General features: G+C 35.2%; 1 protein-coding gene across 1 annotated transcript; it reads right to left on the reverse strand.

Moving 5' to 3' along the window:
* Positions 1-802: 802 nt before the first annotated feature.
* ZNF804B (zinc finger protein 804B) lies at positions 803-22,217 on the reverse strand. The gene is made up of 2 exons (XM_082471682.1): positions 15,258-22,217; positions 803-9,248 (listed from the first exon to the last, which is right to left on the reverse strand). The coding sequence occupies exon 2, from the start codon at positions 9,143-9,145 to the stop codon at positions 5,588-5,590; it is 3,558 nt and encodes a 1,185-aa protein (XP_082327808.1). The 5' UTR covers positions 9,146-9,248; positions 15,258-22,217; the 3' UTR covers positions 803-5,587.
* Positions 22,218-26,367: the final 4,150 nt, after the last annotated feature.

A 26,367-nucleotide genomic window follows, 5' to 3' on the forward strand; every position in this document is an offset into this window, starting at 1 on the left:
CTGTATGCTAACACATATATATGGAATCTAAAAAAAAAAAAAAAAAGAAAATGGTTCTGAGGAACCTAGGGGCAGGACAGGAGTAAAGACATAGACATAGACATAGAGAATGGACTTGAGGATATGGGGAGGGGGAAGGGTAAGCTGGGATGAAGTGAGAGAGTGACATGGACATAAATACACTACCAAATGTCAAACAGATAGCTAGTGGGAAGCAACCACATAGCACAGGGAGATCAGCTTGGTGCTTTGTGTCCACCTAGAGGGGTGGCATAGGGAGGGTGGGAGGGAGACACAAGAGGGAGGGGATATGGGGATATATGTATGCATATAGCTAATTCACTTTGTTAATACAGCAGCAACTAATACAACAATGTAAAGCAATTATACTCCAATAAAGATGTTAAAAAATAATAAAAGTACTCATCATGAGAAAAAAATTTGTACCTACATATGGTGATGAATGTTAAATGGACTTATTGTGATGATCATTTTGCAATATATGCAAATATCAAATCATTATGGTTTACACCTTAAATTAATGTTATATAAATTATATATCAATAAAAGTAATTTTAAAAACTTAAAAGAATGCCATTTTTCTAATTCTGTGTAATTCCTTTAGAATAACCTAATATTTCATAACTTTTCGCCAGCTTCTTAACATCACTGGGTCCCATGGCACTTGTAATCTACTAAACCCTTCATCTTATTGATGAACAAGAATTAGGCTCTGTTTCCTCAACAATCTGTGTGTCCAAGACTCTGTTAATTAAAGATAAATGTATGATTTGACATTTATTCATGCTAAATTTCACCTTTCAAACTTTGTCCCATTTTTATGATTTTTGAATTTTTTTCACATGGTATTGTGCCATTCACTCCATTCCTGGTCCTCTTGGGTTTGTGTTTTCCTCCTATCTGTTAGACATGTCTTCCATGATTTTGCCCACGTTTTATGAAATGCTGAATATAACAGACTACAACACAAAGACTTGTAACCAGTATCTACAACCCTCCCTTGAAATTGAAATTAGTCCAGGTCTCAATACTCTTGGGGTATAGTTGTTTAACTAGCAATAAAAGCACGTTTGTCATATAGCACTGACTATTGTCCATAAGGATATTTATAAGAATCATAAAATGTCTCTCTATAAAATACCCACACGTTTTACTATCTTTTGCCCCCAACCGCCCACTTCACCACAATGTCTCTGGTCAAGGTAACAACCAAGCTCTACGTAACTAAAAGAATACTTAATTTTCTATCCTCTTCTTACCTGACTCAGCAACATGTGACAGGGTTGATCACTCTTACTTCTTTGATTCACTTTCTTTACTTGCCTTATAGGCACACATTGTTCTGATTTTTTCCTATGAAACTTGGAAGTTCATCATGGTCTCGTTTTTATGGGAAAAAAATCTGAAAAAGAATGGATATATGGTTCCTTCTACTTCCACTCTTAAAATCAGAGTGAACTAGGGCTCAGTCTCTGAACATTTTATCCACCTTACCTACCCCTGTTGGTATTACCCAGGCTAATGGCTTCAGATTCTTTCTATACATTAATAATTCCTGAAAGTATTTGTTCTTTTCACACCTCTACTCAAACTTCAGATTCATATTTCCAACTACCAACTCAATATCTCCACTTCAATATTTAACAGGCATCTCAAATAGAATATTTAAACCAATCCTCCTCTCCTCTCCTGTTCCTCCCACAGTATTCTGTATTTCAGTTAACAGTAAATCCATCCTCCTAGTTGCTTGTGCAAAAAGTACTGATATATCACCTCTGATTCCTTTCTTTGCCTTATACCTTACGCCCAATATGAAGCACATCTTCTCAGCCCTACCTTCAAAATAAATCCAGAGTCTCACCACTTCTCAACATTTCCATTAGACTATCACTGAGCAAGTCACTGCATTCTCTTGCCTGAAACATTTCAATCTACTAATTGGCCTTCGTACTCCAATCTTCACTCCCCTAGTGATTATTCACAATGCAATAGCTGAATGATCCTGGTAAAATCTAAGAAGAATCATGTTGCTCATCTGCTAAAGTTATCCAATAGTTTCCATCTCACGGTAGAAGCCAGTCATTATAACGGTTGGCATGATCCCACATGATTTTGCTCCAAAATTATTTCTCTGACCTTATCTCCCGTAATTCTGTCTCTGAAACCTTCTTTCCCAGGCACAGTGTTCTCATACTATCTTTTAAGTACGACAAGCATACCCAACGAGTTGTTGAAACCTGGTCTTCTCTTAGCCTAGAATGCTCACTTCCTGCAGGTCTTTGCTGAAATATCACTTTCACAGCGAAGCTTCCTCTGACTACCCTATTTAAAATTGTACTTTAGCCGCTACTCTTGCCCAAGCACCTTTATCTACTTTTCCTTATTTATTTTCCTCAGTAGTGTTTATCATCATCTGGCATAGCATTATATCACTTGTCTATTCTGGTTTTTGTCTGCATGACTCAATTAGAATTAAATTATATTATGGCATTATTTCTAGTTTTGATTATTATTATATCAACAACAGTTAGATTACTGCCTAGCACATGGCCCTTAATATATACTTGTTAAATGAGAAAGAAAATAAAGTGAATAAAGGAAAAAGAAAATACTTTTGTTTTTGTACTATTTGTTTTTAGTATACCTGTTAGAGTTACTAATGATCGTCTTTTCGTCTTCATTAAACACTCTGCTTAAAACTTTGTCTATAAATATGCTAACTTTTAAATCAGTAATACCTATATTAAATATTGCTCCTTTTATAAAAGTAGAGATGCTTGTTCTAACTTCTCTTCCAGTCTGCCTAATTTCTCAAGGACGATTGATGTCATGAGGTCTTCTTTAGGAAATTTTAATATTCTATGGTAAGATTCTTGTAAATGTGAAGATTCAAACTTATTTGAAGTGGCAAGGAAATAATTTTCTCTGTATGTTCCAAAATTCTTATCCATGTTGGTTCTATAATTTCCACTTTGAAGAACTTTCTCCTTAATAGAGAAAACAAAACAAAATCAGATTTAAGTAACACTACTTTATTATTATTGTTGTTGTTGTTATTAGATCATCTGCCTAGCAGTATGCAGAAGCAAAAAAAAATCTTTTGATTTTCCCAATAAATGGGATATTTAAAAGGCATTAACTTAATCTCTGTTCATTTTTGATCCATAGCTATTGTCTTACTGTTTATGTATGTATGGTACTTGAACAATTACTCTGAATGTTTTCCTCATTCAGTTTATATTGGATTGTTTAAAGGACTACATTTTTCTGCCTCATTGGAATCTTTTGTAATGGTAGCTTTACTCATGTGATGCTACAACTTTTATAATTTCCTACCCTGAAGTACAAGTTATCTTTTATTTAAATGGTGAAGTCTGCTTTCCCTTAGTTCAAGACAGTAAGTATATCCAGTGAACATTTCCATTGCTGATAATACAAGATAGTCATTTCCATGCCATCAATTCATATCAATCTATCCTTGTTAGTCAAAATTAAGTGCCCAGTAGAGGTTCTCTATTCTAACCTTCTGAGAGATTAAATTGTCACCAAGAGAATTATAAATATTAACCAGGTGCTGTCTTTTTCATAATAAGACTTCTAGTGAATTCCCATAATTACTCTGTCTTGGCGCTACATCAACTTTGTAATCTGTTTTAGGAAACAGTCATCCACATTACTTTTCCTTTTATGTGCCAGGCCATTTATCATCTATTTTTATAAGAAATATTCCATTTATTTCACTTTTTTTGAATTCACTCAATGTTTATCAATGTTCTTTTATAATCACTTTTATGGAGTTCCACAGAAGTATAGAATTTCTTGCAATTTGATGTCTTGCTTCCATTTTTCTATTCCTTTTAGATAAGCTAGGCTTTTTCACTGCCATACTCCAGTCAAAATTTCCATCCCACAAGTTTCTGGTGATATCTAGGAAACTACGTTGTTTCTTTATGTTAAAGTTTTTAATTCACTTTATTCTCTCTCTCTCTCTCTCTTCTCTCTTCATCTCTCCCTCACCAGCATCAAAGATGTCCTTTCCTACTGTTTGCAAGTGTTAAGAACTTAACCTTTCAACTTCATTTTCCTCATCTGTACAGAGGAATGATAATACTGATCTCAAAATATCAATACATTTGTGAAGATTAAATGAGATAATGAGGGCCTAGTGCTCAACCTATCTTGGTGCACAGTAGGTCTTCAGTAAGTACAGCTCTCATTCCTGTGAAGCCAAGTCTGTATAAGCCATCCTTCTCATCTTCTAGTGGTAGAGGAGTTTACATCATCATACACACAGTGGTGATGACTGATTACCTCTATTTTTGTTTAATTTGACTTTCTCTGAAACCCATGCTCATGGGGAATGTACAGCCACACAAGTTTTCTTTCTTTTAAGAATATAAAATAATAAACTTAACTAGAGGGTCATTGAGAAATATAGATATAAGAAATGCAAATTCTGTGGGTCAGAAAACATTTTGGATGAATGTTTAAAATCATTTGCAAAATTATAGGAATGGTTATTTTATTCATCATCATTCATGGTATTTTATAAATATCTAGTAAAATTGAACAAAATACACTGAACACTTTTAAGATTTTTCTCAATAAATATCATGTAAAATTTTTGACATTTCCAAAGTTTTACCTCTCCAGTTATACATATGTTGGCTGAACACAGATTTCTGAGTAGGAGAATAAAGAAAACTTAATATTTTAGCCCCAATAATATTTGAAAGTTTGACCAATATATACAAAATATTACTCTGAGTATACTTTATTTTTTTTATTTTGCATTATCAAATACTAATGATAGCTTATATATGTTTTCTTATACAAAAATTAAACATTATTAATTTTAGATGTTGGTGATTCTTACAATTACAAAATTCTCTTGACATAGAAGTGTGTGAAATGAAGTTAATTCAATCTTCCACAGAAACTCAGCCATACAATCTGCATAAGACTGTTTTGCATTGAAGAGTAGTTTTCAATCTGAATTAGTCAGAAAATTTCTTGCCATCTCTTATTTCCTATGAAAATATAGTTTATATTGGTTGAAACATTATATTGATTGAAAGGTTAGTCGACAGTGAACCATACGAACAATTTTTAACACATTATTTTCTTTCACTGACCTTTTATTATTACCTGATAAATAAAACCAAATATGCATTCATTTATTCATTCGTTCACTCGTTCAACGAACACCTAGAAGATAGAATATTATGTTTCATTTAATTTTCTTTGCGATATTAATGATCTGCCTAACTTTTTTCTATTTTTTATAACATTATGTGAGAACTCATTCAAAAATATCTTTAACACGTTTCCCTCTACCTTTCCATCAAACTACTTTAAATTTGTCCAATTATTTTTGCAAATTAAAAGAAATCCTTAAAATGCTTGTATTTCAATATCAGCAATTCAGTTCATATTTCTATATTGGTCACATTTTGCATTGGTACCACTATTTTAAATCTTATAATAATCAGACCACTTTAAATACGTCATTTTGTAGGTAGTGACAATTTGTTTTATTTATCTAGAAGAGGGGCTTTAACACCTGTTAGTTCAAGTGAGCTGACATATTTAAGGCCTCTTTCACTCCATTTAATGGTTGCATCTGACTGGAGCAAGAATGATGGCAAAGATCTTGACCTTGAAACAGTGGTTGAATTAAAGGATTCAAGTGGATGATAGAAGTTGTGGCTGGGTTGAAGTGAGGGCCAAACAATGTGGGGATAAATGCTGCAGGGGGCAGGGGCTGAAGTGTTATGTGAGATGGGTGGCAGGGAGTAGCAGTGACCAAGTGCAGGGGATGACCCGCTAAGAAAGTGGGGTGTGCAGGGATGATGGTTGGAGTCAGAGGTGAAAATGTGAATGGATTAAAATGTGGCTGGGAAAGAGGATGCAGATGAGCTATAGGGAGGTGACTGCTATGGGCATTTATGGAAGCAGAAACAAAATGCTGCAGGAACGTGTGGTGGATGGTGGTGATAGAAGCCTGCTGGTGACCTGGAACTGTCTGTACAGCGGAGGCTGGAGAGAAGGCAGTGGGCGCTGCAGCAGGCACAACTCGAAGATGCTTTGATAGGAGCTGTTTCTGCATATGCTGCTGGGCTTGTAGCTGTAGGAGCTTATATTTATCTATTTCATCAGGAGAAAATGTTATGGGCTGTTGAATTAATGGGGGAGAGAGAGATTTATGACACACTTCTAAGTCATCTGCTACTTTGTTATGCTTCTGCATAGTTCTGTCATAATAAGAGTTTATATTCCCCTCTACCTGATTCATATGCATGCTTACATCCTGTAAGTCTAGATTTATTTGGTCCTCTTTGGTCTCTATTGAATCAGTAACACCAGTATATCTACTAGATGAGAAAGCACCAGGGAAATCTTTTGGTACTGGGTCACAGCTTTGAATAAAAGGTTGGACTTCACTAATTAATGATTTTGATTGTTCTTTTGTTGTTGGATACTTTTTCATGTTTGGTAACTGAGACTCTGCTACTACGTGAATTATACCTTTAGAAAGATGATCGTCACAATCAGTGTCTACTAAAACAGTAAAATCATTTGTCTGGGAATTTTTGACTTTGTCTTTGTCAATAGTTCTTTGCATTGCACTGCCTTTATCCTTTCTTCTTCTACTTGTGTTCTGTATTTTTTCAGACAAAGGCAATGCAGGTCTGTTACAGCCTGGTGGTGTAAATTGCACTGCGCATTGGATTTGTGAAGGAGCCTCTGATTCATTTTTACAGCTGTTTGAAGAGACCTCAAAATGAGTTGATTGTTCCTGACATTTCTTGGCTTGTACTCTTTCTAAAAGACTTTTGGCTGTCAGGGAAGTCCTCTCTCCTTCTACAGTGTTCAACTCTGTGGTTTCTGAAGGGCTGCTTGAACAGTTCTTTAGAAGACAGCTGATAGTCCCAGAGTTACATTGCATGGGTTTTACTTTTTCCAGATCACAAATATGAGGGCTGTCCAAAGACTGTTGACTTCTTTCACTTTGATTTAAGTAATACATTTTCTCTCTTGAGTAAGAGCCCAATCTGCTGTGCTGAGGTCCCTGGCAATTAGGTGGGTTTTCACTGTTTCCAGCACAAGAAAACCGTGAGCTAGAATCACAATGGGTGATTCTCTTGGATTTTGGCCCTGAAAATTGTTGATTTTCGCCCAGTTTATATTTTTCTCTGCAGTGGCCATAACCATGTTTTGAATATTTTTCATTTTTAACTGATTCCCACAACTTGCAGCCCCTGTCACTCTGGGTTGCAGACTGTGGGCAATCACTCTTTGCTAGCTCATCAGATAAGAAGAGACAGCTGTGCTTGCGGCGTTTCCGTTTGTGCCTTTCAACTGAGTTGTGTTCTCTTTTACAAAAGTAGAGCAAATTACCTCTGCCATGACCACTGGACCTATGCTTTGAACAAGTACTTCTCAAGCTGGATGTACTGCCAGGGGATGTGTCTGAAGGGCTAGAACATGTATTCAGAGACACCTTTGGAGAACTTCTCTTGTAACTTGCTTTTCCACATCCAGAAACCCTGCTGGTCATCCTGATGTGGTTACTATTCAAAATTACACTGAAGTCCTTCCCATGGTCACTGCGGCCCCTTACTGTGTAAGGACTAGAATTCCAGGTGAATTTATTTCCATCTTCAAAATCCAAATGAGGATCACAGGAAATCAGTTTATGTTTTTTAGTCCTAGAGATATAAGGAGAGAAAGATAGGCCCTCATTTGCATCACTTAGAATTACCCTCTGGCAGCTTTGCCAATGGGCCCTTGAAGGTTCTTTAAGTTCATTATCACTATTATTATTCTTTCTTACACAGTTCTTTAGAGAGATATCAAGGTAAGCAGGCACTTCAGGATTTTTCATTTCCAAATCGCTTGCACTAAAATTATGTTCACTCGCGCTGGGCTCAGAATTGTTGTAGCCCAAATTATATTTTCTCTGGAAATTTTCCCAATCTGGATTAGCTATCATCATCTTTGGTTTCAGAGACTGATTATCTTCTTGGATCAGTGTTTGTTGGTCTTTAATTAAACCTGAGACTTGGTTTTCCATTGTAGTCTTCACTTCTGAGGGCCCTTTCAGCAATTCTGTTTTTAAGTCCTCTGGATCATGGCTATCCTTTGTGTTTCGAGAAAGCTTAAAATCAAAATATAATGGGTTGCATCCATAAGAGATACAGGGCTCTGTTTTTGTAAAGAGAAGCAGTTCTGTAGGCCATTGGAGAGTGGTATGGCCATCCTTGCTTTGTACGTGGAGATAAGGCAGTGGTTTGGACTTCACATCACGCGGATATGCCTCTCTTACAAGACTTTGTACATTTCTGTTAACTCTTTCTGTTTTATCTAATGATTTTTCTTTCTTCTCCTTTCTGGAGTTGGGATTCAGATGAACTGTACTGCTTTGTTCACTTGGCTCTATTGATGGAAGCTCATCCAAACATTCAAATATCCTGGCATCACTGTGCTTGTAAATGTTTGGTGGGCTGGAGGAAACATTTGCTTGGCATGAGTGATTATTGAGGTTTTCTGAAGTGTTCTTCAGTGTATTTCTAGTTTCCTTTGCTCTGCTGGAAGGAGTAAAATCCACATCTGAAAGATGAATGTTAGATTTACTGAATGAAGCATGAATGCCAATCGAATCTTCTAGTGTTTCATCAACAGAGTCATTTCTGTCTTGCAAAATTTCAGAACTTATGGAGAAGGTATTGTGCAAAATACTTTCCAGATGGCTTGATAAGATGTTTCTATCTTTTTCCTTAGTGAGGTGTGTATCTTCATTTGCAAACCTGCAGCACATGCATTTCTCTGCGGTTTGTTTTGTTTTATAGATGGGTGACTTGTTACAATCATGGGTTTCTTCTGTGTTCTCACTGAAAACTGATGCTGAAGATTCTAATTTTAGATGCACTTTTTTGGAAAAAGAAAATGACACTCCTGTCCTGTGATTTGCATTGCTAAGATTTGAGGATGTTTGTGGTACCCGATTTCCAAACAAACGTCTGTCCGTTTGTAACTGGTGTTGATTTGGTGTGGTGGACCGCTGTTTATCGGAAATGCTTCTGGAGAGATTCTTTCCTTTAAGGAGAAGAGCATTCTTCATGCACGATACCTTTCTGCCACTCTTAACTGGGAAAATTCCTTGCTGGAGTTGCTTTTCTATAGCTACCCTGGGGGCTTTGTATGCTGGTCCATTTCCAGAAACACTGTAAATAGAATAAATATTTAAATGATTAAGACATCAGATTTGAAATCTTACCTATATGTGAACATTTTATAGTGTTTGATGATGGGTTCTGATACTATTTATGAACTATGTCTATTGTAATGTAACAATTTCACTATGCTTATATAACTCAGTATATCTATGTTTTATAGTGGTGATTTCTAAAATGCATCTCTTAAGTGGATTCTTTTGAAATTAGCAAAAAGCAATAGCAGATGAATATCTTATGCTAGTGCTGCAAAAGAAAATAAACTATCACATTTACATCACATTATGTCCTCCAGAACCTACTAATTCTTTGGAATGCAGATTTAACATTATTTTGCAAAGAGTTCTCCAATCAGTGCCTTCACCTAAATAGAAAATAAAATGGAATTAAAAGTCACTTCCAAAGCATAAACTTATCTCTTTTATTTGCTTTTTTTGTTTAAAGTTCTAGCATTCTATAATTTTTGTTTCCTCAGTCTTAAAATTCTTTCATGTTTGTTTCCTTTTGAAACAGGATGCTTAGTTCTTTCTTTATGATTTGTCATTAATTTGATCAATTATAAGAAAGTAATACACATTTACATGCCATCTCAATATCTTCAATTAGTCTGAAATCCTTTTTTTTAGCTTCTTACTCACCAAAATATTTTTCTTCTATCTTTTTTTTGCATATATGTTTTATCTTTTAACAGATTTTTAAAGATTATTCATTCTATTGAGCTTAATTCAGTCAGAAAACTGGAAAGAGCCATACATACAAGAGATGAAACTCTTCAGATTAAAATTGCCTCTAATGTTCTATCTGTGAAACCCCTACGACAAAACAAATCTTATTGGAGGGAAAGCAATACAAATCACATCATTTTGAGTTGGCTTTCTTTTCCTTTTTCTTGCGTTGAGCTGGGTTGCTTTGCTTGTTTGCTTTGAGTTGGCTTTCTTTTCCTTTTTTTTCACATTCTTGGATGTGTTTTGTTGGCCTTTTTCTATTTTCAAATTTTACTTCACTTTTATGCAGTCATTTATTGCTTGAGTAAACAGTACTAAAACAACTGATATCTTTTCCATATGTAGCTTAAATTCTAATGGGGAGGAGTCCTTTCCTAGCCCTCCATCTGAGAAATTCTTTCTTATTGCCTTTACTTAACTATTCAGCCAACTGTCATAGAACTCTGGTGTCACATTCCTTTTGTCCACCAAATTTCATGTACATTGCTTCACTGTCTTTATATGTTTACTATTACAGAGACATATTTAACTAGCCTCCTTTTATTCATACTGAAACAGATCTGCTCATGTATTTATATGGTTTTGTAAATTTTCCTTTTTATTTATATATAATGTATTTTGTTATATTTATTACATACAACAAATTATGTATATATATATACACATAATATACCAGGCCATAGTTACAAATTGATTTCTTTTGGTTAATTTTTGCCAGTATTTCTGGACACTTTCAATTCAACTTTCTTCAGCTCAGATACATTTTCTTCTCTGACGTCTCTGATTATTTCTTCTTCCCTCTCCTAGTTTCTTATCCTGGACTTTATAAGTTAAGTTTATTTGCTCTCATGAATATATCTTTTGGTCTTACTACTTATATTAGTAGTCTAGTATTTTTAGTCTTCTGTTCTAGTTCAGAAAAAAAATTTTGTTTTTAATTTCTGTTTTATGGATTCAATATTTTACAGTGTCCAATCTGTTGTTCACTATACCCATACAAATTTTAATTTACAAACAATAATTTTAGCCACCAGTCCTTAATAATTTCAGATTGTCCTCTCTCCATGAACTAATAATGTCTGTAGCTTTAGAGCTGTTGTGTTCCTTTGAATCTTGTGGAAAACTAATTTCAGAAAAAATTTTAAAGTGTCTGCTCCTTACAGTAACTATTTCATAATGAAAGCTTTTCTCTTATTTATCACATTAATCTTCTTTTTTGAATCATTTTTTACATTCTTTAGAGAGGGTGTTTAGGCATATTTAATATGAAAAATGGAAATACTCTAAGATGGTATACAGAATACTGGTTATTTCTTTCAAACATAAAGAGAAATAGGAAGCATAGAGGTTTACTATAGTTACTGGTCTTTTGAAAAGGTGCCTGTAGCCTGGGGATAGAAGGACGAGGTTTAGAAACATCTGCAGCACTGAATTTTGCCTCAGTGCCAAAAAGATTCTTTCCATATTTTCCATTACTTTGCAGTAAGTAGGAGTAATACATCTGTATTAAGTTACCTTCTCTAGGAACTTCAATCTGATATTATCTGCACTACACTTAGCAAAAATTATTTCAAAAGTCTGGTGTATGTATATCATCACTCTACCCTTTCTGATTCCATTATGATGCAGATATTTGACTATTTTTATATTCCATTTTTTCCCTTAATAATATAATATTTTTGCGTATTATTCTGGCACTGTTTTGTGCATTTTCTTGCTTTGATTTATGTTAGTCTAAACATTCTTTCCTGTATTGTTGTTTCCTTTACCATTTATCTTTCTAATATGTGTAAGCTTCTTCCTTTTATATTCTTTCAAATATTTTTAAACCTCTTTGCTCTTATTGTTTTTGTATTACATTTTGCTCTCTTTGTCCTTATTCTTGTTCTCACCTTATAGTTCAATATACACTTATGATTATATTTTTTCACAAGTTTAACATTTTATCCTCATTATTAATATTTTATACCTCTTTTTATGTTTTAAACTTTTATCTCATTGCTTTGTAAACTTTAATTTCCCCTATTTTAATTTTTTTTTTTTTTTTGCCACACCGCAAGGCATGTGGGATCTTAGTTCCCTGACCAGGGATCAAACCCGAGCCCCCTGCATTGGAAGTGAAAAGTCTTAACCACTGGACCGCCAGGGAAGGCCCTACCCCTATTTTAAATCTAATTTACTTTTATTATTTTTTAAAATCCTAGTTTTCTATCTTTGTGGTATTTAAAATTCTATTATTTTAATTCAAGTTTATGCCTTATGACATCATAAAGTTAAAGGTTTAATCTTCATAGTCATACCCTCATTTATGATTTCACTGTCTCCTATAGAACATTTAGTTTATTTCTGCATTTTTTTACATAATTATTTTTATTTATAATTTTAAAATGACATTAGTTAGCTCTTTAGTTCTTATTAATGGATTGTCCACTCCAATAGTTCCCCTCAACTTCCAGTTCTTGGTAACTCAGCATATGCACAATTTAATTCTCTCCTGTTCAAGAAGTACCCTTTCCAAACAGGAAACAAAACACATCAAAATAACATGATTTCTTTAAGTGATGTAATTTCCTAATGTCCCACATTATCCAGCTCTTATGTAAAGAACTTTATATTCTCAGAATCAATGGTCCTACAATTTTTAAAATTTGAAAAAATGTCCATATCAAAGTGCACTATACTTAGACTTACACATAGTAGAAGTTTACAAACAGAGTGAATCTCTCTCCTCCCCCAATAAAAGAACTAGTTTTGCTGAGGAACCATGTTGGGTTGATCTACCCAAGAGCTGACCAAGGTTGACTGCCCTTTTCAAGATCCATTAACAGTTTTCTGCCACCATTTTTTTCATCAGTCTGATTCAAATATTCTTACTACCAGCAAATTCACCTCTCTTCTCCAGAGGGCCATGGAAGAACCTTCTTGTTATCTGTAGCATCTTACTCAGAAGCCCTCATTATGAGAATAAAGGACAAAGGTTTTCCAAGGGAGAAGTAACCCGGGTGATTTTTTTTTCACTTGTCAATTCAGCTGCCAAAGTGAAAATATTTAATAATGTTATTAAGTGACTTCCCTTAGGCCATGAGGTTACTTAATCAGAGAGAACAATTGCCTGGAGGGCAGATGGAAGGTAATAGAAAATGAACGAAATAATTTGCCTAGTTCCAAGTTATGTATCTGGAAAGCTGAATACCCATCATTTCCCTAACAATATGATCAGATTGGGTCCTAGAGAGCCTACCTACTCTATAGAGGATATGGCTAGGTTTGTGTCTGTTTAATTGATAAGATTTTTAAAGGGCAGCTCAACCCCAGTAGAGTATATCTTTTAATTTCTTTTACTTTGGAAGACACTTCATGGGTAGATCTACAAACTTAGAACTTCTAAATGAAAGCATCATCACCATAAAGGCTCCTCTGATCTTTTGTCTATTTCTTCCAAAAGAAAATACAGAATGAGTAAGGAGAAATGTCAAAGTGTGACAACTTGCAGAGTAACAGAAGAACCAAAATTACATTAAGGCTACTCAGATTTTCTGTTGCGTGGCCTTAAAGAACCTATCTAAAGGGTGTATCTCTATAGCGAGGCTTGTCTTGTTTTTTCAGTTTTTTTGTACCTCATAATTAATCAGCTGGGAATTAACATCTTCCCTCAGTTTTCTCCTGCATGCCACCTAATAACCATTAGACTTTTCCTTCTAAGTCCTGTTTTGACAAGGGCTGTCTGATATCTTATTGACAATGTGTTTGAATAACATATTTTAAGATCCTCATTGTGTTGGCAAGTGAAAAGTTCGGTATCAGTTATGTGTCCTGTTTCTATGATCGTATGCTCCCTAAGAGCATGCATTTTTGTATTAACCTCACCTCTGGACACATGGTCTTCCAACCTTTATTTTTTCTTTATACCAAATTTCTCATTTATTTTTAATTTGATTATCTTGTATTTTTATAAGCAAATTAAATTACTCTAAGACAGTGGTGCATATACATGAATATTTGAAGGCTGAATACTGTGTTTTTACTCATAATTGATCCTAAAAAATAAATATTTTCTTAAAAGTAAATATGAGGTCTAATATTTTATGCTAATATAATTGAGTTGTTCACTCCCAAGCTTATGGTATATCGTTTTTCTTTTTCTTTTTTTATAAATTTATTTATTTATTTATTTATTTATTTATTTATTTATTTATGGCTACTTTGGGCCTTCGTTGCTGCATGTGGGCTTTCTCTAGTTGTGGTGAGCAGGGACTACTCTTCGTTGTGGTGTGCAGGCTTCTCATTGCGGTGGCTTTCTTGTTGCAGAGCATGGGCTCTAGGCGAATGGGCTTCAGTACTTGTGGCATGCAGGTTCAGTAGTTGTGGCTCACGGGCTCTAGAGCACAGGCTCAGTAGTTGTGGCACACGGGCTTAGTTACTCTGCGGCATGTGGGATCTTCCTGGACCAGGGCTCGAATCCGTGTCCCCTGCATTGGCAGGCGGATTCTTAACCACTGTACCACCAGGGAAGACCTGTATATTGTTTTTCATTTAAACAATAGGAGTTTAAATTCTGGCACACAGCTATAAGTGTTACAATTCACCAGGATGCTGTCAACTACATTAATTAGCTAATTAGTGTTCTAAATTATGATTCATATGAACACAAATCACAATCTGCAAATGTAATTGAGTTCCAGGTAACAATCTCCTCACTTCAAAACATTCAGCAGTTCTAAGCTCATGTAAAACTTCTATTTTTCAGCTACAAGAATGTATTAGTATAATGCTTGTTACAATTATCAACTTAAATGGCACTATGTGGTAAATTTAACTGCATTAATTACATCTTGTTTGTCATCCAGACAATGATAGTTCCATTTATTCTAGTTTCAGGTGTGTGCAGAAGAATGCACAGAAGATTTAGTTCCTCCCCAAAAAGATGCATTGCTATTTATGGTTTTCAAAATTAATATTACAAAACTCAAAATAATTAGAAAGAGATATATAGATCCATATAAATCACTTGGATAGAACAAATGCTAGTATATTAGAATCATTCTTGGATCATTTCATTAAAGAACACATTAACAATATTGAGAAAGAAAAAACCCAGATGTCAAAGTCATTAATTTATAGACTTTTAACTATTAGGAACATTTGCCTTCAGATATATCTGTTGATTTATTATAATTTGTTTACATTGTTATAGTGAACCAAGTAAATTTATCACTGAAATTTCCCCAGAAGTTGAAGAGAGTTTTGAACCATCTTAGGCACCTTTAATTCTTACCATTCAGACTGTTGCCTTAACTCAGCCAGCTGATGAAGTCGCTTAAGTGCTTTTTCTTGTTTCTTTTCATCTTTCCATGACTTGGAAGCTACATTTCTAGCAAATTCACGTTGCTTTAATTCTTTCAGTCTCTGTGGACAAAAGAAGACAAACAGAAAGGACACTATGAATAAGTAATATATCTTTTTCCATCCAAAAGTTTCCTTTTTAAACTTTGTCCTGGGTATAAAGGTGAATTTTTGGATAGGGAGAGAAAAAGCACCTTCTCCATCAATTCTATTCTCTGCTCCAAGATAAATTTAGTTGTCAACTGGGTTATTTATCAAAGCTTGTCACAGTCACTGCAGAAATGTGCTGCAAAGTTGGACCCCAGTCCTGACAAGGACCACCCTGGGTATGTATTTGCAATCATCTGCGTGCCTGTGAAAACATAAATGGGGAAAGTGTGCAATATATAAATGTGTATAAAGGGAGAGGAAGTTATGGGATGCACTTTCCTCCATGCACTGTCCCCAGCCCTCTCACTTATAAAACATATTTACTCTCATTCCTGAAAATTGGTGTGATTAAATACACTGGGTGAAATGAGCTTGTTTCAGTAAAGAACATCTGTTATTGTGAAAAGATTTAGTTCAAAGCTCTAAATGCAATTCTTAACTCATTTTTTTTCTGGTGGAGATATTTATCCAATTCAAATTTCTATATTGTATCCAGGCAGAAAAAAATGGGTCAGGGGTTTAAACTCAGGATAGAGGCTTGGCCTTGCTTGATTTAAATTTAGTTACCACTTCTTTTAATTAATCTTTTCTCTAAAACAATTGGCTTACATGATTGGATGTTACTCATTACCTGTTCAGATTTCTACTTCAGAATCTGTCACTAAGCTCACCTAATGATATTGAACAAATTGAGAAACAGCCACAATCAAATGAGCATCTTGAAGTTTGGGTCTTAATCCTGATTTAAGAGTATGTTTGAATATTAGCCTTTCTTAACCCATATAAAGTGACTTTAAACTACCTGAAATCTGTGTCCATTTAATCGCTTTTATTTCCCAAATCAAGTATAAAAACATGTTTTCCAGGAATGGCAAAAACTACATAGCTATCAAGTGAGATAATAACGTTGTAGTAGACTATTTCCCACCCCCCACCCCCCATAGAACAAGTGCCAAGACCTTTAACAATCATTAGATTCCTTCTTGAAAGGGAACATACTCAGGGGAGATGATAGCCAAATAACTGCTTCCAGGCTAAGTATTTAAGGAAAGAGGCAGAGTATTCTTTCAAAGAGAGAATATTCTGAGCACAAAGAACAAGCGTTTCACAGAACTAGAAACAGCCACAGGGAGAAGAGTAGAGTCAACCTGAACTCGGTTTTTGACAAAAGCTTCAGAGCCTTTTAAAAACCAGGAGATTTCAAAAAATAAAATTATGGCCCACGTGTTATCAGAAAAAAAAAAAAAAAAGGATCAACAATTCTCTAGAGCTGATAACAGCACAAGGTCTAACCTTAAAGGATAGCCTTGGTCAGAAGACAGAAAGGCTTATAAAAAATTCATATTTCTACTACTCTTCTACTCACATTTCCTCAGCCCCCATGTGCAGAATAATCTAGTTCTTGGGGTTAAGGCTTATCTTATGAGCAAAGACCTTTTGGAAATCATACAACATAATTTAGGAGCCCACAGAGAATGCAGTTCAACTGCATCAAAGAAAGACCATGGTTACTTTGGTAAAGAGGAGAGGGATTTTTTTTTTTTAACTCTCAATTACTTCTGAACATAAAATACAATATATTTATTTAATATTTGATATTACTAGTATATAAAACCTGAACCGCCAAGGAGAGGAAGCTGATTCATTTACTCACAATATCTGATACTTGAATCTCATTATTGGAATCTTGTTTGAAACTTCCAGGTATACCTGTTTCTTTCATTAGCCTTTCAGATTCCAATACTGTACTCCTCTATCTGAGTTACAGAAATGATTGAGAATTTGGTCTCATTCATCCAACAGCAAATACTGTTAACTCCTACTATGTACTAGGGATATAGAAATGTACAAATCAACTATTTTTCCCTCAAGGGAGACAGACAAATGAACAGATACTTTTATAAGATAGTATTGAGCTTCTTAACAGGAATGGACACAAGATGGATGCTTTGGAAGCACACAGGAAAAGTTAAGATAGATTGGGGAGTGGGATGGAGAACTGCTGTGTTGAGGAAGTCAGCAAAGTTAAAATACTTTTAAGGAACACAGAAAACTGGAAGACCTCTAGCCACAGTCTTGGCTTGGCCCATGCCGAGTGCTCAAGACTATGCAAAGGAATCCCCCCAGAGATCTGCAGAGGGAGCCCTTCAAAATTTCAGCATACTGATCGGTAGTGCATGTGTGTGAGGCAACTATTCCAGGCCAAGAAAGAACCACCTGCAATAACTAAAGGAAACAATGCCTAGCATTCATATGGAACAGGAATAGTGCCTGTTCTTACCAACAAAATTAGAAAAGCTCTTGGGACACTGAGTAGAGAATTCAGGGAGCCTTGCTTCACTAGAGAATAATTAGCCATAGATTGAGCACTATTTTACATTTGCCTAACAAATGATTTTCATCATTTTATCAAGAAATAAAAGTATAAATCTGATTCCAAGTAACATAACTGCATTTCAGAACCAAATTCAAGAATATTTATAAAAATACAAAAATCCACAAACAAGGGAAAATTAATGACATCCAACATACAATCAAAGATTTTTAGACATGCAAAGAAGTGACAAAACACAGCCAAAAATGAGGAAGTCAAACAACTAAAACCAATACAGAATTGACACAGATGACAGAATTGGCAGAACAGTGCATTAAGACAGTTATAACTGTATACCAGATATTCAAAAAGTAGAAAAGACACAGTGGACAATTGTGTGATTGGAGTCTCTGAAGAAAGGGGAGGGAATATTTGAAAATATAATGGGTGAAAATATTCCAAATTTCCCGAAAACTATAAATCCACAGATTCCCACCCTCACCCTCCAAAACCTCAAGCACAAGTAACATGAAGACAACTACACCAAGGCTCAACATTATCACATTTTTCAAAACCAGGAAAAAAGTGAAAAATGTTAAAAGCATCCAGAGAGAAAAGACATATTTCTGTACAGAAGAATGAATACTAGGATGGCAGAAGAATTCTCATTCGAAATAAGCAATTGAGAATACAATGGAGCAACGACTTGAAATTTCTGAAAGAAAATTTAGAACTTTTCAAAATAAAATTCTATACCCAGTGAAAATATCCTTTTAAAAAAAAAGGTGAAATAGAGATGATTTCAAATATTAAAAGCTGAAAGAACTTAACAGCAGCACACCCACATGATAAGAAATAAAGAATATCACAGAAGAAAAGGAAAATATTAACAGGTAGATATATGTGTCTACAAAATAGAATGAACACCAGAAATAGTAACTATAATGATGAATAAGACATATTCTTTATTATTTGAACGTATCTGGACTGTTTTACAAAAAGACAATAGCTATGTTTTTCGGTGTTTATAAAAAATTTATAAATAAAATATTTGACAATGATAGCTTAAAGCCCAAGAGAGGAGAAATGACATATAATATTGATAGGTCTTATTCTATGCATGAAATAATATAATAACAATTGAAGGTAGACTGTGATAAGTTAAAGAAATATACTATATATACTACAGCAACCATTTAAATACCAAAACAATGTGTTTTTTTTTTTTTTTTTTTTTTTACTATACATTTTAGTGCTTGTTACCCTTGGTGGATTTGTTTATTGATTTGGTAACTCTCTTCTTTCTCTCTTTTTTCTTTATTACTTTTTTAGTTTTAATAATATTTTCTTATTTTTTATTTTAATAACTTAAAATATTTTATTTTTTTCTTTCTTTCATTTTTTTTTCCCCCCACTTTTCTTCTGACCTGTGTGAATGACAGGGTCTTGGTGCTCTGGCCGGGTGTGAGGCCGGGTGTGAGGTGGGACAGCCCAGTTCAGGACATTGGACAACCAGAGACCTCCCGGCTACACGTAATATCAATCAGTGAGAGTGCTCCCAGTGATCGCCATCTCGACGCTAAGACCTAGCTCCACTCAATGACCAGCAAGCTCCAGTGCTGGACACCCTATGCCAAAAAACTAGCAAGATAGGAACACAACCCTACCCATTAGCAGAAAGGCTGCCTAAAATCAAAATAAGTTCACAGACATGCCAAAACACACCACTGGACACAGTCCTCCCCACCAGAAAGACAAGGTCCAGACTCATCTACCAGAACACAGGTACCAGTCTGCTCCACCAGGAAGCCTACACAACCCACTGAAAAACCTTACCCACTGGGAGCAGACACCAAAAACAATGGGAACTACGAACCTGTAGCCTGCAAAAAGGAGACCCCAAACACAGTAAGTTATGCAAAATGAGAAGACAGAGAAATACACAGCACATGAAAGAGCAAGGTAAAAAACTACCAGACCAAATAAATGAAGAGAAAACAGTCAGTCGACCTGAAAAAGAATTCACAGTAATGATACTAAAGATGATCCAAAATCTTGGAAATAGAATGGAGAAAATACAAGAAACGTTTAACAAGGACCTAGAAGAACTAAAGAGCAAACAAACAATGACGAACAACAAAATAAATGAAATTTAAAATTCTCTGGAAGGAAACAATAGCAGAATAACTGAGGCAGAAGAACGGATAAGTGACCTGGAAGATAAAATAGTGGAAATAACTACCATGGATCAGAATAAAGAAAAAAGAATGAAAAGAATTGAGGAGAGGCTCACAGATGTCTGGGACAACACTAAATGCACCAACATTCGAATTATAGGTGTCCCAGAAGAAGAAGAGGAAAAGAAAGGGACTGAGAAAATATTTGAAGAGACTACAGTTGAAAACTTCCTTAATATGGGAAAGGAAATAGTCAATCAAATCCAGGAAGGACAGAGAGTCCCATACAGGATAAATCCAAGGAGAAACAGGCCAACACACATATTAATCAAACTATCAAAAATTAAATACAAAGAAAAAATATTAAAAGCAGCAAGGGAAAAGAAACAAATAACATACAAGAGAATTCCCATAAGGTTAACAGCTGACCTTTTAGCAGAAACTCTGCAAGCCAGAAGGGAGTGGCAGGACATATTTAAAGTGATGAAAGGGAAAAAATTACAACCAAGATTACTCAACCCAGCAAGGATCTCATTCAGATTCCATGGAGAAACAAAATCTTTATAGACAAGCAAAAGCTCAGAGAATTCAGCACCATCAAACCAACTTTACAACAAATGCTAAAGGAACTGCTATAGGCAAGAAACACAAGAGAAGGAAAAGACCTACAGTAACAAACCCAAAACAATTAAGAAAATGGTAATAGGAACATACGTATCGATAACTACCTTAAATGTAAATGGATTAAATGCTCCAAGCAAAAGACATAGACTGGCTGAATGGATACAAAAACAAGACCTGTATATATGCGGTCTACAAGAGACCCACTTCAGACCTAGGGACACATACAGACTGAAAGTGAGGGGATGGAAAAAGATATTACATGAAAATGGAAATCAAAACAAAGCTGGAGTAGCAATTCTCATATCAGACAAAATAGACTAAAATAAAGACTATTACAAGACACAAAGAAGGACACTACATAATGATCAAGGGATCAATCAAAGAAGAAGATATAACAATTGAAATATTTATGCACCCAACATAGGAGCACCTCAATACATAAGGCAAATGCTAACAGCCATAAAAGGGGAAATCGACAGTAACACAATCATAGTAAGAGACTTTAACACCCCAATTTCACCAATGGACAGATCATCCAAAACGAAAATAAAGAAAGAAACACAAGCTTTAAATGATACATTAAATAAAATGGACTTAATTGATATTTCCAGGACATTCTATCCAAAAACAATAGAATACACATTCTTTTCAAGTCTCATGGAATATTCTCCAGGATAGATCATATCTTGAATCACAAATCAAGCCTTGGGAAATTTAAGAAAATTGAAGTCTTATCAAGAATCTTTTCTGACCACAACGCTATGAGACTACATATCAATTACAGGAAAAAAATCTGTAAAAAATACAAACACATGGATGCTAAACAATACACTACTAAATAACCAAGAGATCACTGAAGAAATCAAAGAGGAAATAAAAAAACACCTAGAAACAAATGACAATGAAAACACGACGACCCAAAACCTATGGGATGCAGCGAAAGCAGTTCTTAGAGGGAAGTTTATAGCAATAGAATCCTACCTCAAGAAACAAGGAAAGTCTGAAATAAACAGCCTAAACTTACACCTAAAGCATTTAGAGAAAGAATAACAAAAAAACCCCAAAGTTAGCAGAAGGAAAGAAATCATAATGATCAGATCAGAAGTAAATGAAAAAGAAATAAAGGAAACAAGAGAGAAGATCAATAAAACTAAATGCTGGTTCTTTGAGAAGATAAACAAAATTGATAAACCATTAGCCAGACTCATCAAGCAAAAAAGGGAGAAGACTCAAAATAATAGAACTAGAAATGAAAAAGGAGAAGTAACAACTGACACTGCAGAAATGCAATGGATCATGAGAGATTACTACAAGCAACCATATGCCAATAAAATCGACAACCTGGAAGAAATGAACAAATTCTTAGAAAAGCACAACCTTCCGAGACTGAACCAGGAAGAAATAGAAAATATAAACTGACAAATCACAATCACTGAAATTGAGACTGTGATTAAAAATCATCCGACAAACAAAAGCCCAGGACCAGATGGCTTCACAGGCAAATTCTATCAAACATTTAAAGAAGAGTGAACACCTATCCTCAAACTCTTCCAAAATATAGCAGAGGGAGGAACACTTCCAAACTCATTCTATGAGGCCACCATCACCCTGATACAAAAACCAGACAATGATGTCACAAGAAAACGACAGGCCAATATCAATGCTGAACATAGATGTGAAAATCCTCACCAAAATACTAGCAAACAGAATCCAACAGCACATAAAAAGGATCATACACTATATCAAGTGGGGTTTATCCCAGGAATGCAAGGATTCTTCAATATACACAAATCAATCAATGTGCTACACCATATTAAAAAACTGAAGGAGAAAAACCATATGATCATCTCAATAGATGCAGAAAAAGCTTTCGACAAAATTCAACACCCAGTTATGATAAAAACCCTCCAGAACGTAGGCATAGAGGGAACTTACCTCAACATGATAAAGGCCATATATGACAAACCCACAGCCAACGTCGTTCTCAATGGTGAAACACTGAAACCATTTCCACTAAGATTAGGAACAAGACAAGGTTGCTCAATCTCACCACTATTATTCAACATAGTTTTGGAAGTTTTAGTCACAGCCATTAGAGAAGAAAAAGAAATAAAAGGAATCCAAATAGGAAAAGAGGAAGTAAAACTGTCACTGTTTGCAGATCACATGATAGTATACTTAGAGAATCCTAATGATGCTACCATAAAACTACTAGAGCTAATCAATGAATTTGGTAAAGTAGCAGGATACAAAATTAATGCACAGAAATCTCTTGCATTTATACACACTAATGATGAAAAATCTGAAAGAGAAATTAAGGAAATACTCCAATTTACCACTGCAACAAAAAGAATAAAATACTTAGGAATAAACCTATATAAGGAGACAAAAGACCTGTGTGCAGAAAACTGTAAGACACTGAAAAAAAAACTTAGAGATGATACAAACAGATGGAGAGATATATCATGTTCTTGGGCTGGAAGAATCAACATTGTGAAAATGACTCTATTACCCAAAGCAACTTACAGATTCAATGCAATCCCTATCAAACTACCAATGGTATTTTTCACAGAACTAGAACAAAAAATTTCACAATTTGTATGAAAACACAAAAGATCCCGAATAGCCAAATCAATCTTGAGAAAGAAAAATGCAGCTGGAGGAATCAGGCTCCCTGACTTCAGACTATACTACAAAGCTACAGTAATCAAGACACTATGGTACTGGCACAAAATCAGAAATATAGATCAATGGAACAGGATAGAAAGCCCAGAGATAAACCCATACACATATGGTCACCTTATCTTTGATAAAGGAGACAAGAATATACAACGGAGAAAAGACAGCCTCTTCAATAAGTGGTGCTGGGAATACTGGACAGCTATATGTAAAAGAATGAAATTAGAACACTTCCTAATACCATACACAAAAGTAAACTCAAAATGGATTAAAGACCTAAATGTAAGGCCAGACACTCTAAAACTCTTAGAGGAAAACATAGGCAGAACACTCTATGACATAAATCACAGCAAGATCCTTTTTGACCCAAGTCCTAGAGAAATGGAAATAAAAACAAAAATAAACAAAGGGGACTTAATGAAACTTAAAAGCTTTTGCACAGCAAAGGAAACCATAAACAAGATGAAAAGACAACCATCAGAATGGGAGAAAATATTTGCTAACGAAGCAACTGACAAAGCATTAATCTCCAAAATATACAAGCAGTTCATGTAGTCAGCCTAATATCAAAAAAACAAACAACTAATCCAAAAATGTGCGGAAGACCTAAACAGACATTTCTCCATAGAAGATATACAGATTGGCAACATACACATGAAAGGATGCTCAACATCACTAATCATTAGAGAAATGCAAATCAAAACTACAATGAGGTATCACCTCACACCGGTCATAATGGCCATCATCAAAAAATCTACAAATAATAAATGTTGGAGAGGGTGTGGAGAGAATGGAACTCTCTTGCACTTTTGGTAGGAATGTAAATTCATACAGCCACTATGGAGAACAGCATGGAGGTTCCTTAAAAAACTAAAAATAGAACTACCATATGACCCAGCAATCCCAGTACTGGGCATATACCATGAGAAAACTATAATTCAAAAAGAGTCATGTACCACAATGTTCATTGCAGCTCTATTTACAATAGCCAGGACATGGAAACAACCTAAGTGTCCATTGACAGATGAATGGATAAAGAAGATGTGGCACATATATACAATGGAATATTACTCAGCCATAAAAGGAAATGAAATTGAATTATTTGTAGTGAGATGGATGGACCTAGAGTCTGTCATACAGAGTGAAGTAAGTCAGAAAGAGAAAAACAAATACCGTATGCTAACACATATATATGGAATCTAAAAAAACAAAAAGAAATTGTTCTGAAGAACCTAGGGGAAGGACAGGAATAAAGAGGCAGATGTAGAGAATGGATTTGAGGACATGGGGAGGGGGGAGGGTAAGCTGGGACGACGTGAGAGAGCGGCATGGACATATATACACTACCAAGTGTAAAACAGATAGCTAGTGGGAAGCAGGCACATAGCACAGGGAGATCAGCTCGGTACTTTGTGTCCACCTAGAGGGGTTGGATAGGGAGAGTGGGAGGGAGATGAAAGAGGGAAGAGATATGGAGATATATGTATATGTATAGCTGATTCACTTTGTTATACAGCAGAAACTAACACACCATTGTAAAGCAATTTTACTCCAATAAAGATGTCAAAAAAAAAAAAAAAACAAAGATGGAGGGACTCTATCACTATGAAACAGAATAAATTTTAGAGCAAAGATATATTGCTAGGAATAAGAAAGTGTACTTCATCATACGATAAAGTAAATTAATCAGGTTAACAAATAAGCCTAAATGTTTATGCACCTAATAACATAGCTTCAAAATACACAAAGAAAAAATGGATAAAACTACAAGGAGAAAAGTTAAATCCACAATTATAATAGGAGTTTTCAATGCCCCTCCACAAAACTACAGCAAAATGTTAATTGCAAATACAATATTTCTGTAATAGGTTACTTCAAGGGGACCATGCCTGTTATAAAAGACCCTTCCAGGAGCTGATTTGTCTAATGAAAAGAGGATTGTTTGATACTGGACAGTTAAGGAGGATTTCCAAGAATCCAGAGGTTAAATTTTGCCAGCCAGATCATTTAGTTTGGATTTTCCCAAGTTTCTATTTTTCTTCCCCTTTTCTGATAAAAATTCATTTATTTAAGTAATGGCACATTATAATTATCAGTAATATTACTCAATTTAAAGATAAAAAACATTTGGACAAAAACAAAAGTTTTTTGTGGGTATATAGTAGGTCAGTTCTTAATGAGATCAGATCCAGACAAGGAAAAACTGTTACCTCACACATTTACAAAGAAATACAGCTCAGTAATAAGTTGCATAGCTGTAGGAACTCAGAGTGAATGCCTTAGAGCAGGTGAGAGTTTGAAACTGACTGTGAGGGGAAGTAAGGAAGACAGAAAGTAGCACCTATCAATACAGGGACTAAAACAGTGTCTGGTTTCCAGAGGTGTTTGGATGGTAGACAACACCCTGTAGGGGTTAAGACAAGGATTCTGAAATCAGACCTGCATTTGTATCTTGTCTATGTCACTAGTGTAATAGGGAAAAACAAATTTGACTCCATATTGGATCCATTTCTTTTACTTATTTTTTTGGCCACACTGCAGCATGTGGCATCCTAGTTCCCTGACCAGGGATTGATCCCCAGCCCACAGCAGTGAAAGCCCAAGTCTTAACCACTGGACCACCAGGGAATTCCTCCCATTTCTTTTACTTTAACCTTTGTATTCTATTGTGTTTGCTACAAGTTAATCACTAAAGGGACATTGCCTATAGCTTAAAATATCAAATGACTCATGTCCAGGAATCCTGCCTCCCATGCTTCAGTGTCAAGCTAAAATACCTTTGTTTAAGCTCACAGGAAACATCCTGACCAGGCCCACCTGTGAATGGCTGCAGGAAAGAAGAAATTAATACATCCCTTCCAGAGTCTGGCAGGAGCCAGGAGAAATTTGCAACAATTTATCGCCTTTTTAACTTTACCTCCTCACCTCCCCCTCTTTGTTCTGTAAAAAAAATAGCACCCAAACCCGGGCAAGATCGTTCTTTGGGACACTAGACCACTATCTTCTGGTCTGCTGGCTTTTCAAATAAATCACTATTCCTTGTCCCAACAATTCTCGATTTATTGACCTGTCATGGGGCGAGCAGTACAAGCTTGGAT

The sequence above is a fragment of the Balaenoptera physalus genome, assembly GCF_965194825.1.
Source record: "Balaenoptera physalus genome assembly, chromosome: 8".
Lineage (NCBI taxonomy): Eukaryota > Metazoa > Chordata > Mammalia > Artiodactyla > Balaenopteridae > Balaenoptera > Balaenoptera physalus.

Bases quoted from the DNA above. Each gene is read 5' to 3' on its own strand.
- ZNF804B (XM_082471682.1), bottom strand. From the start codon at position 9,145: ATGAAGAATGCTCTTCTCCTTAAAGGAAAGAATCTCTCCAGAAGCATT.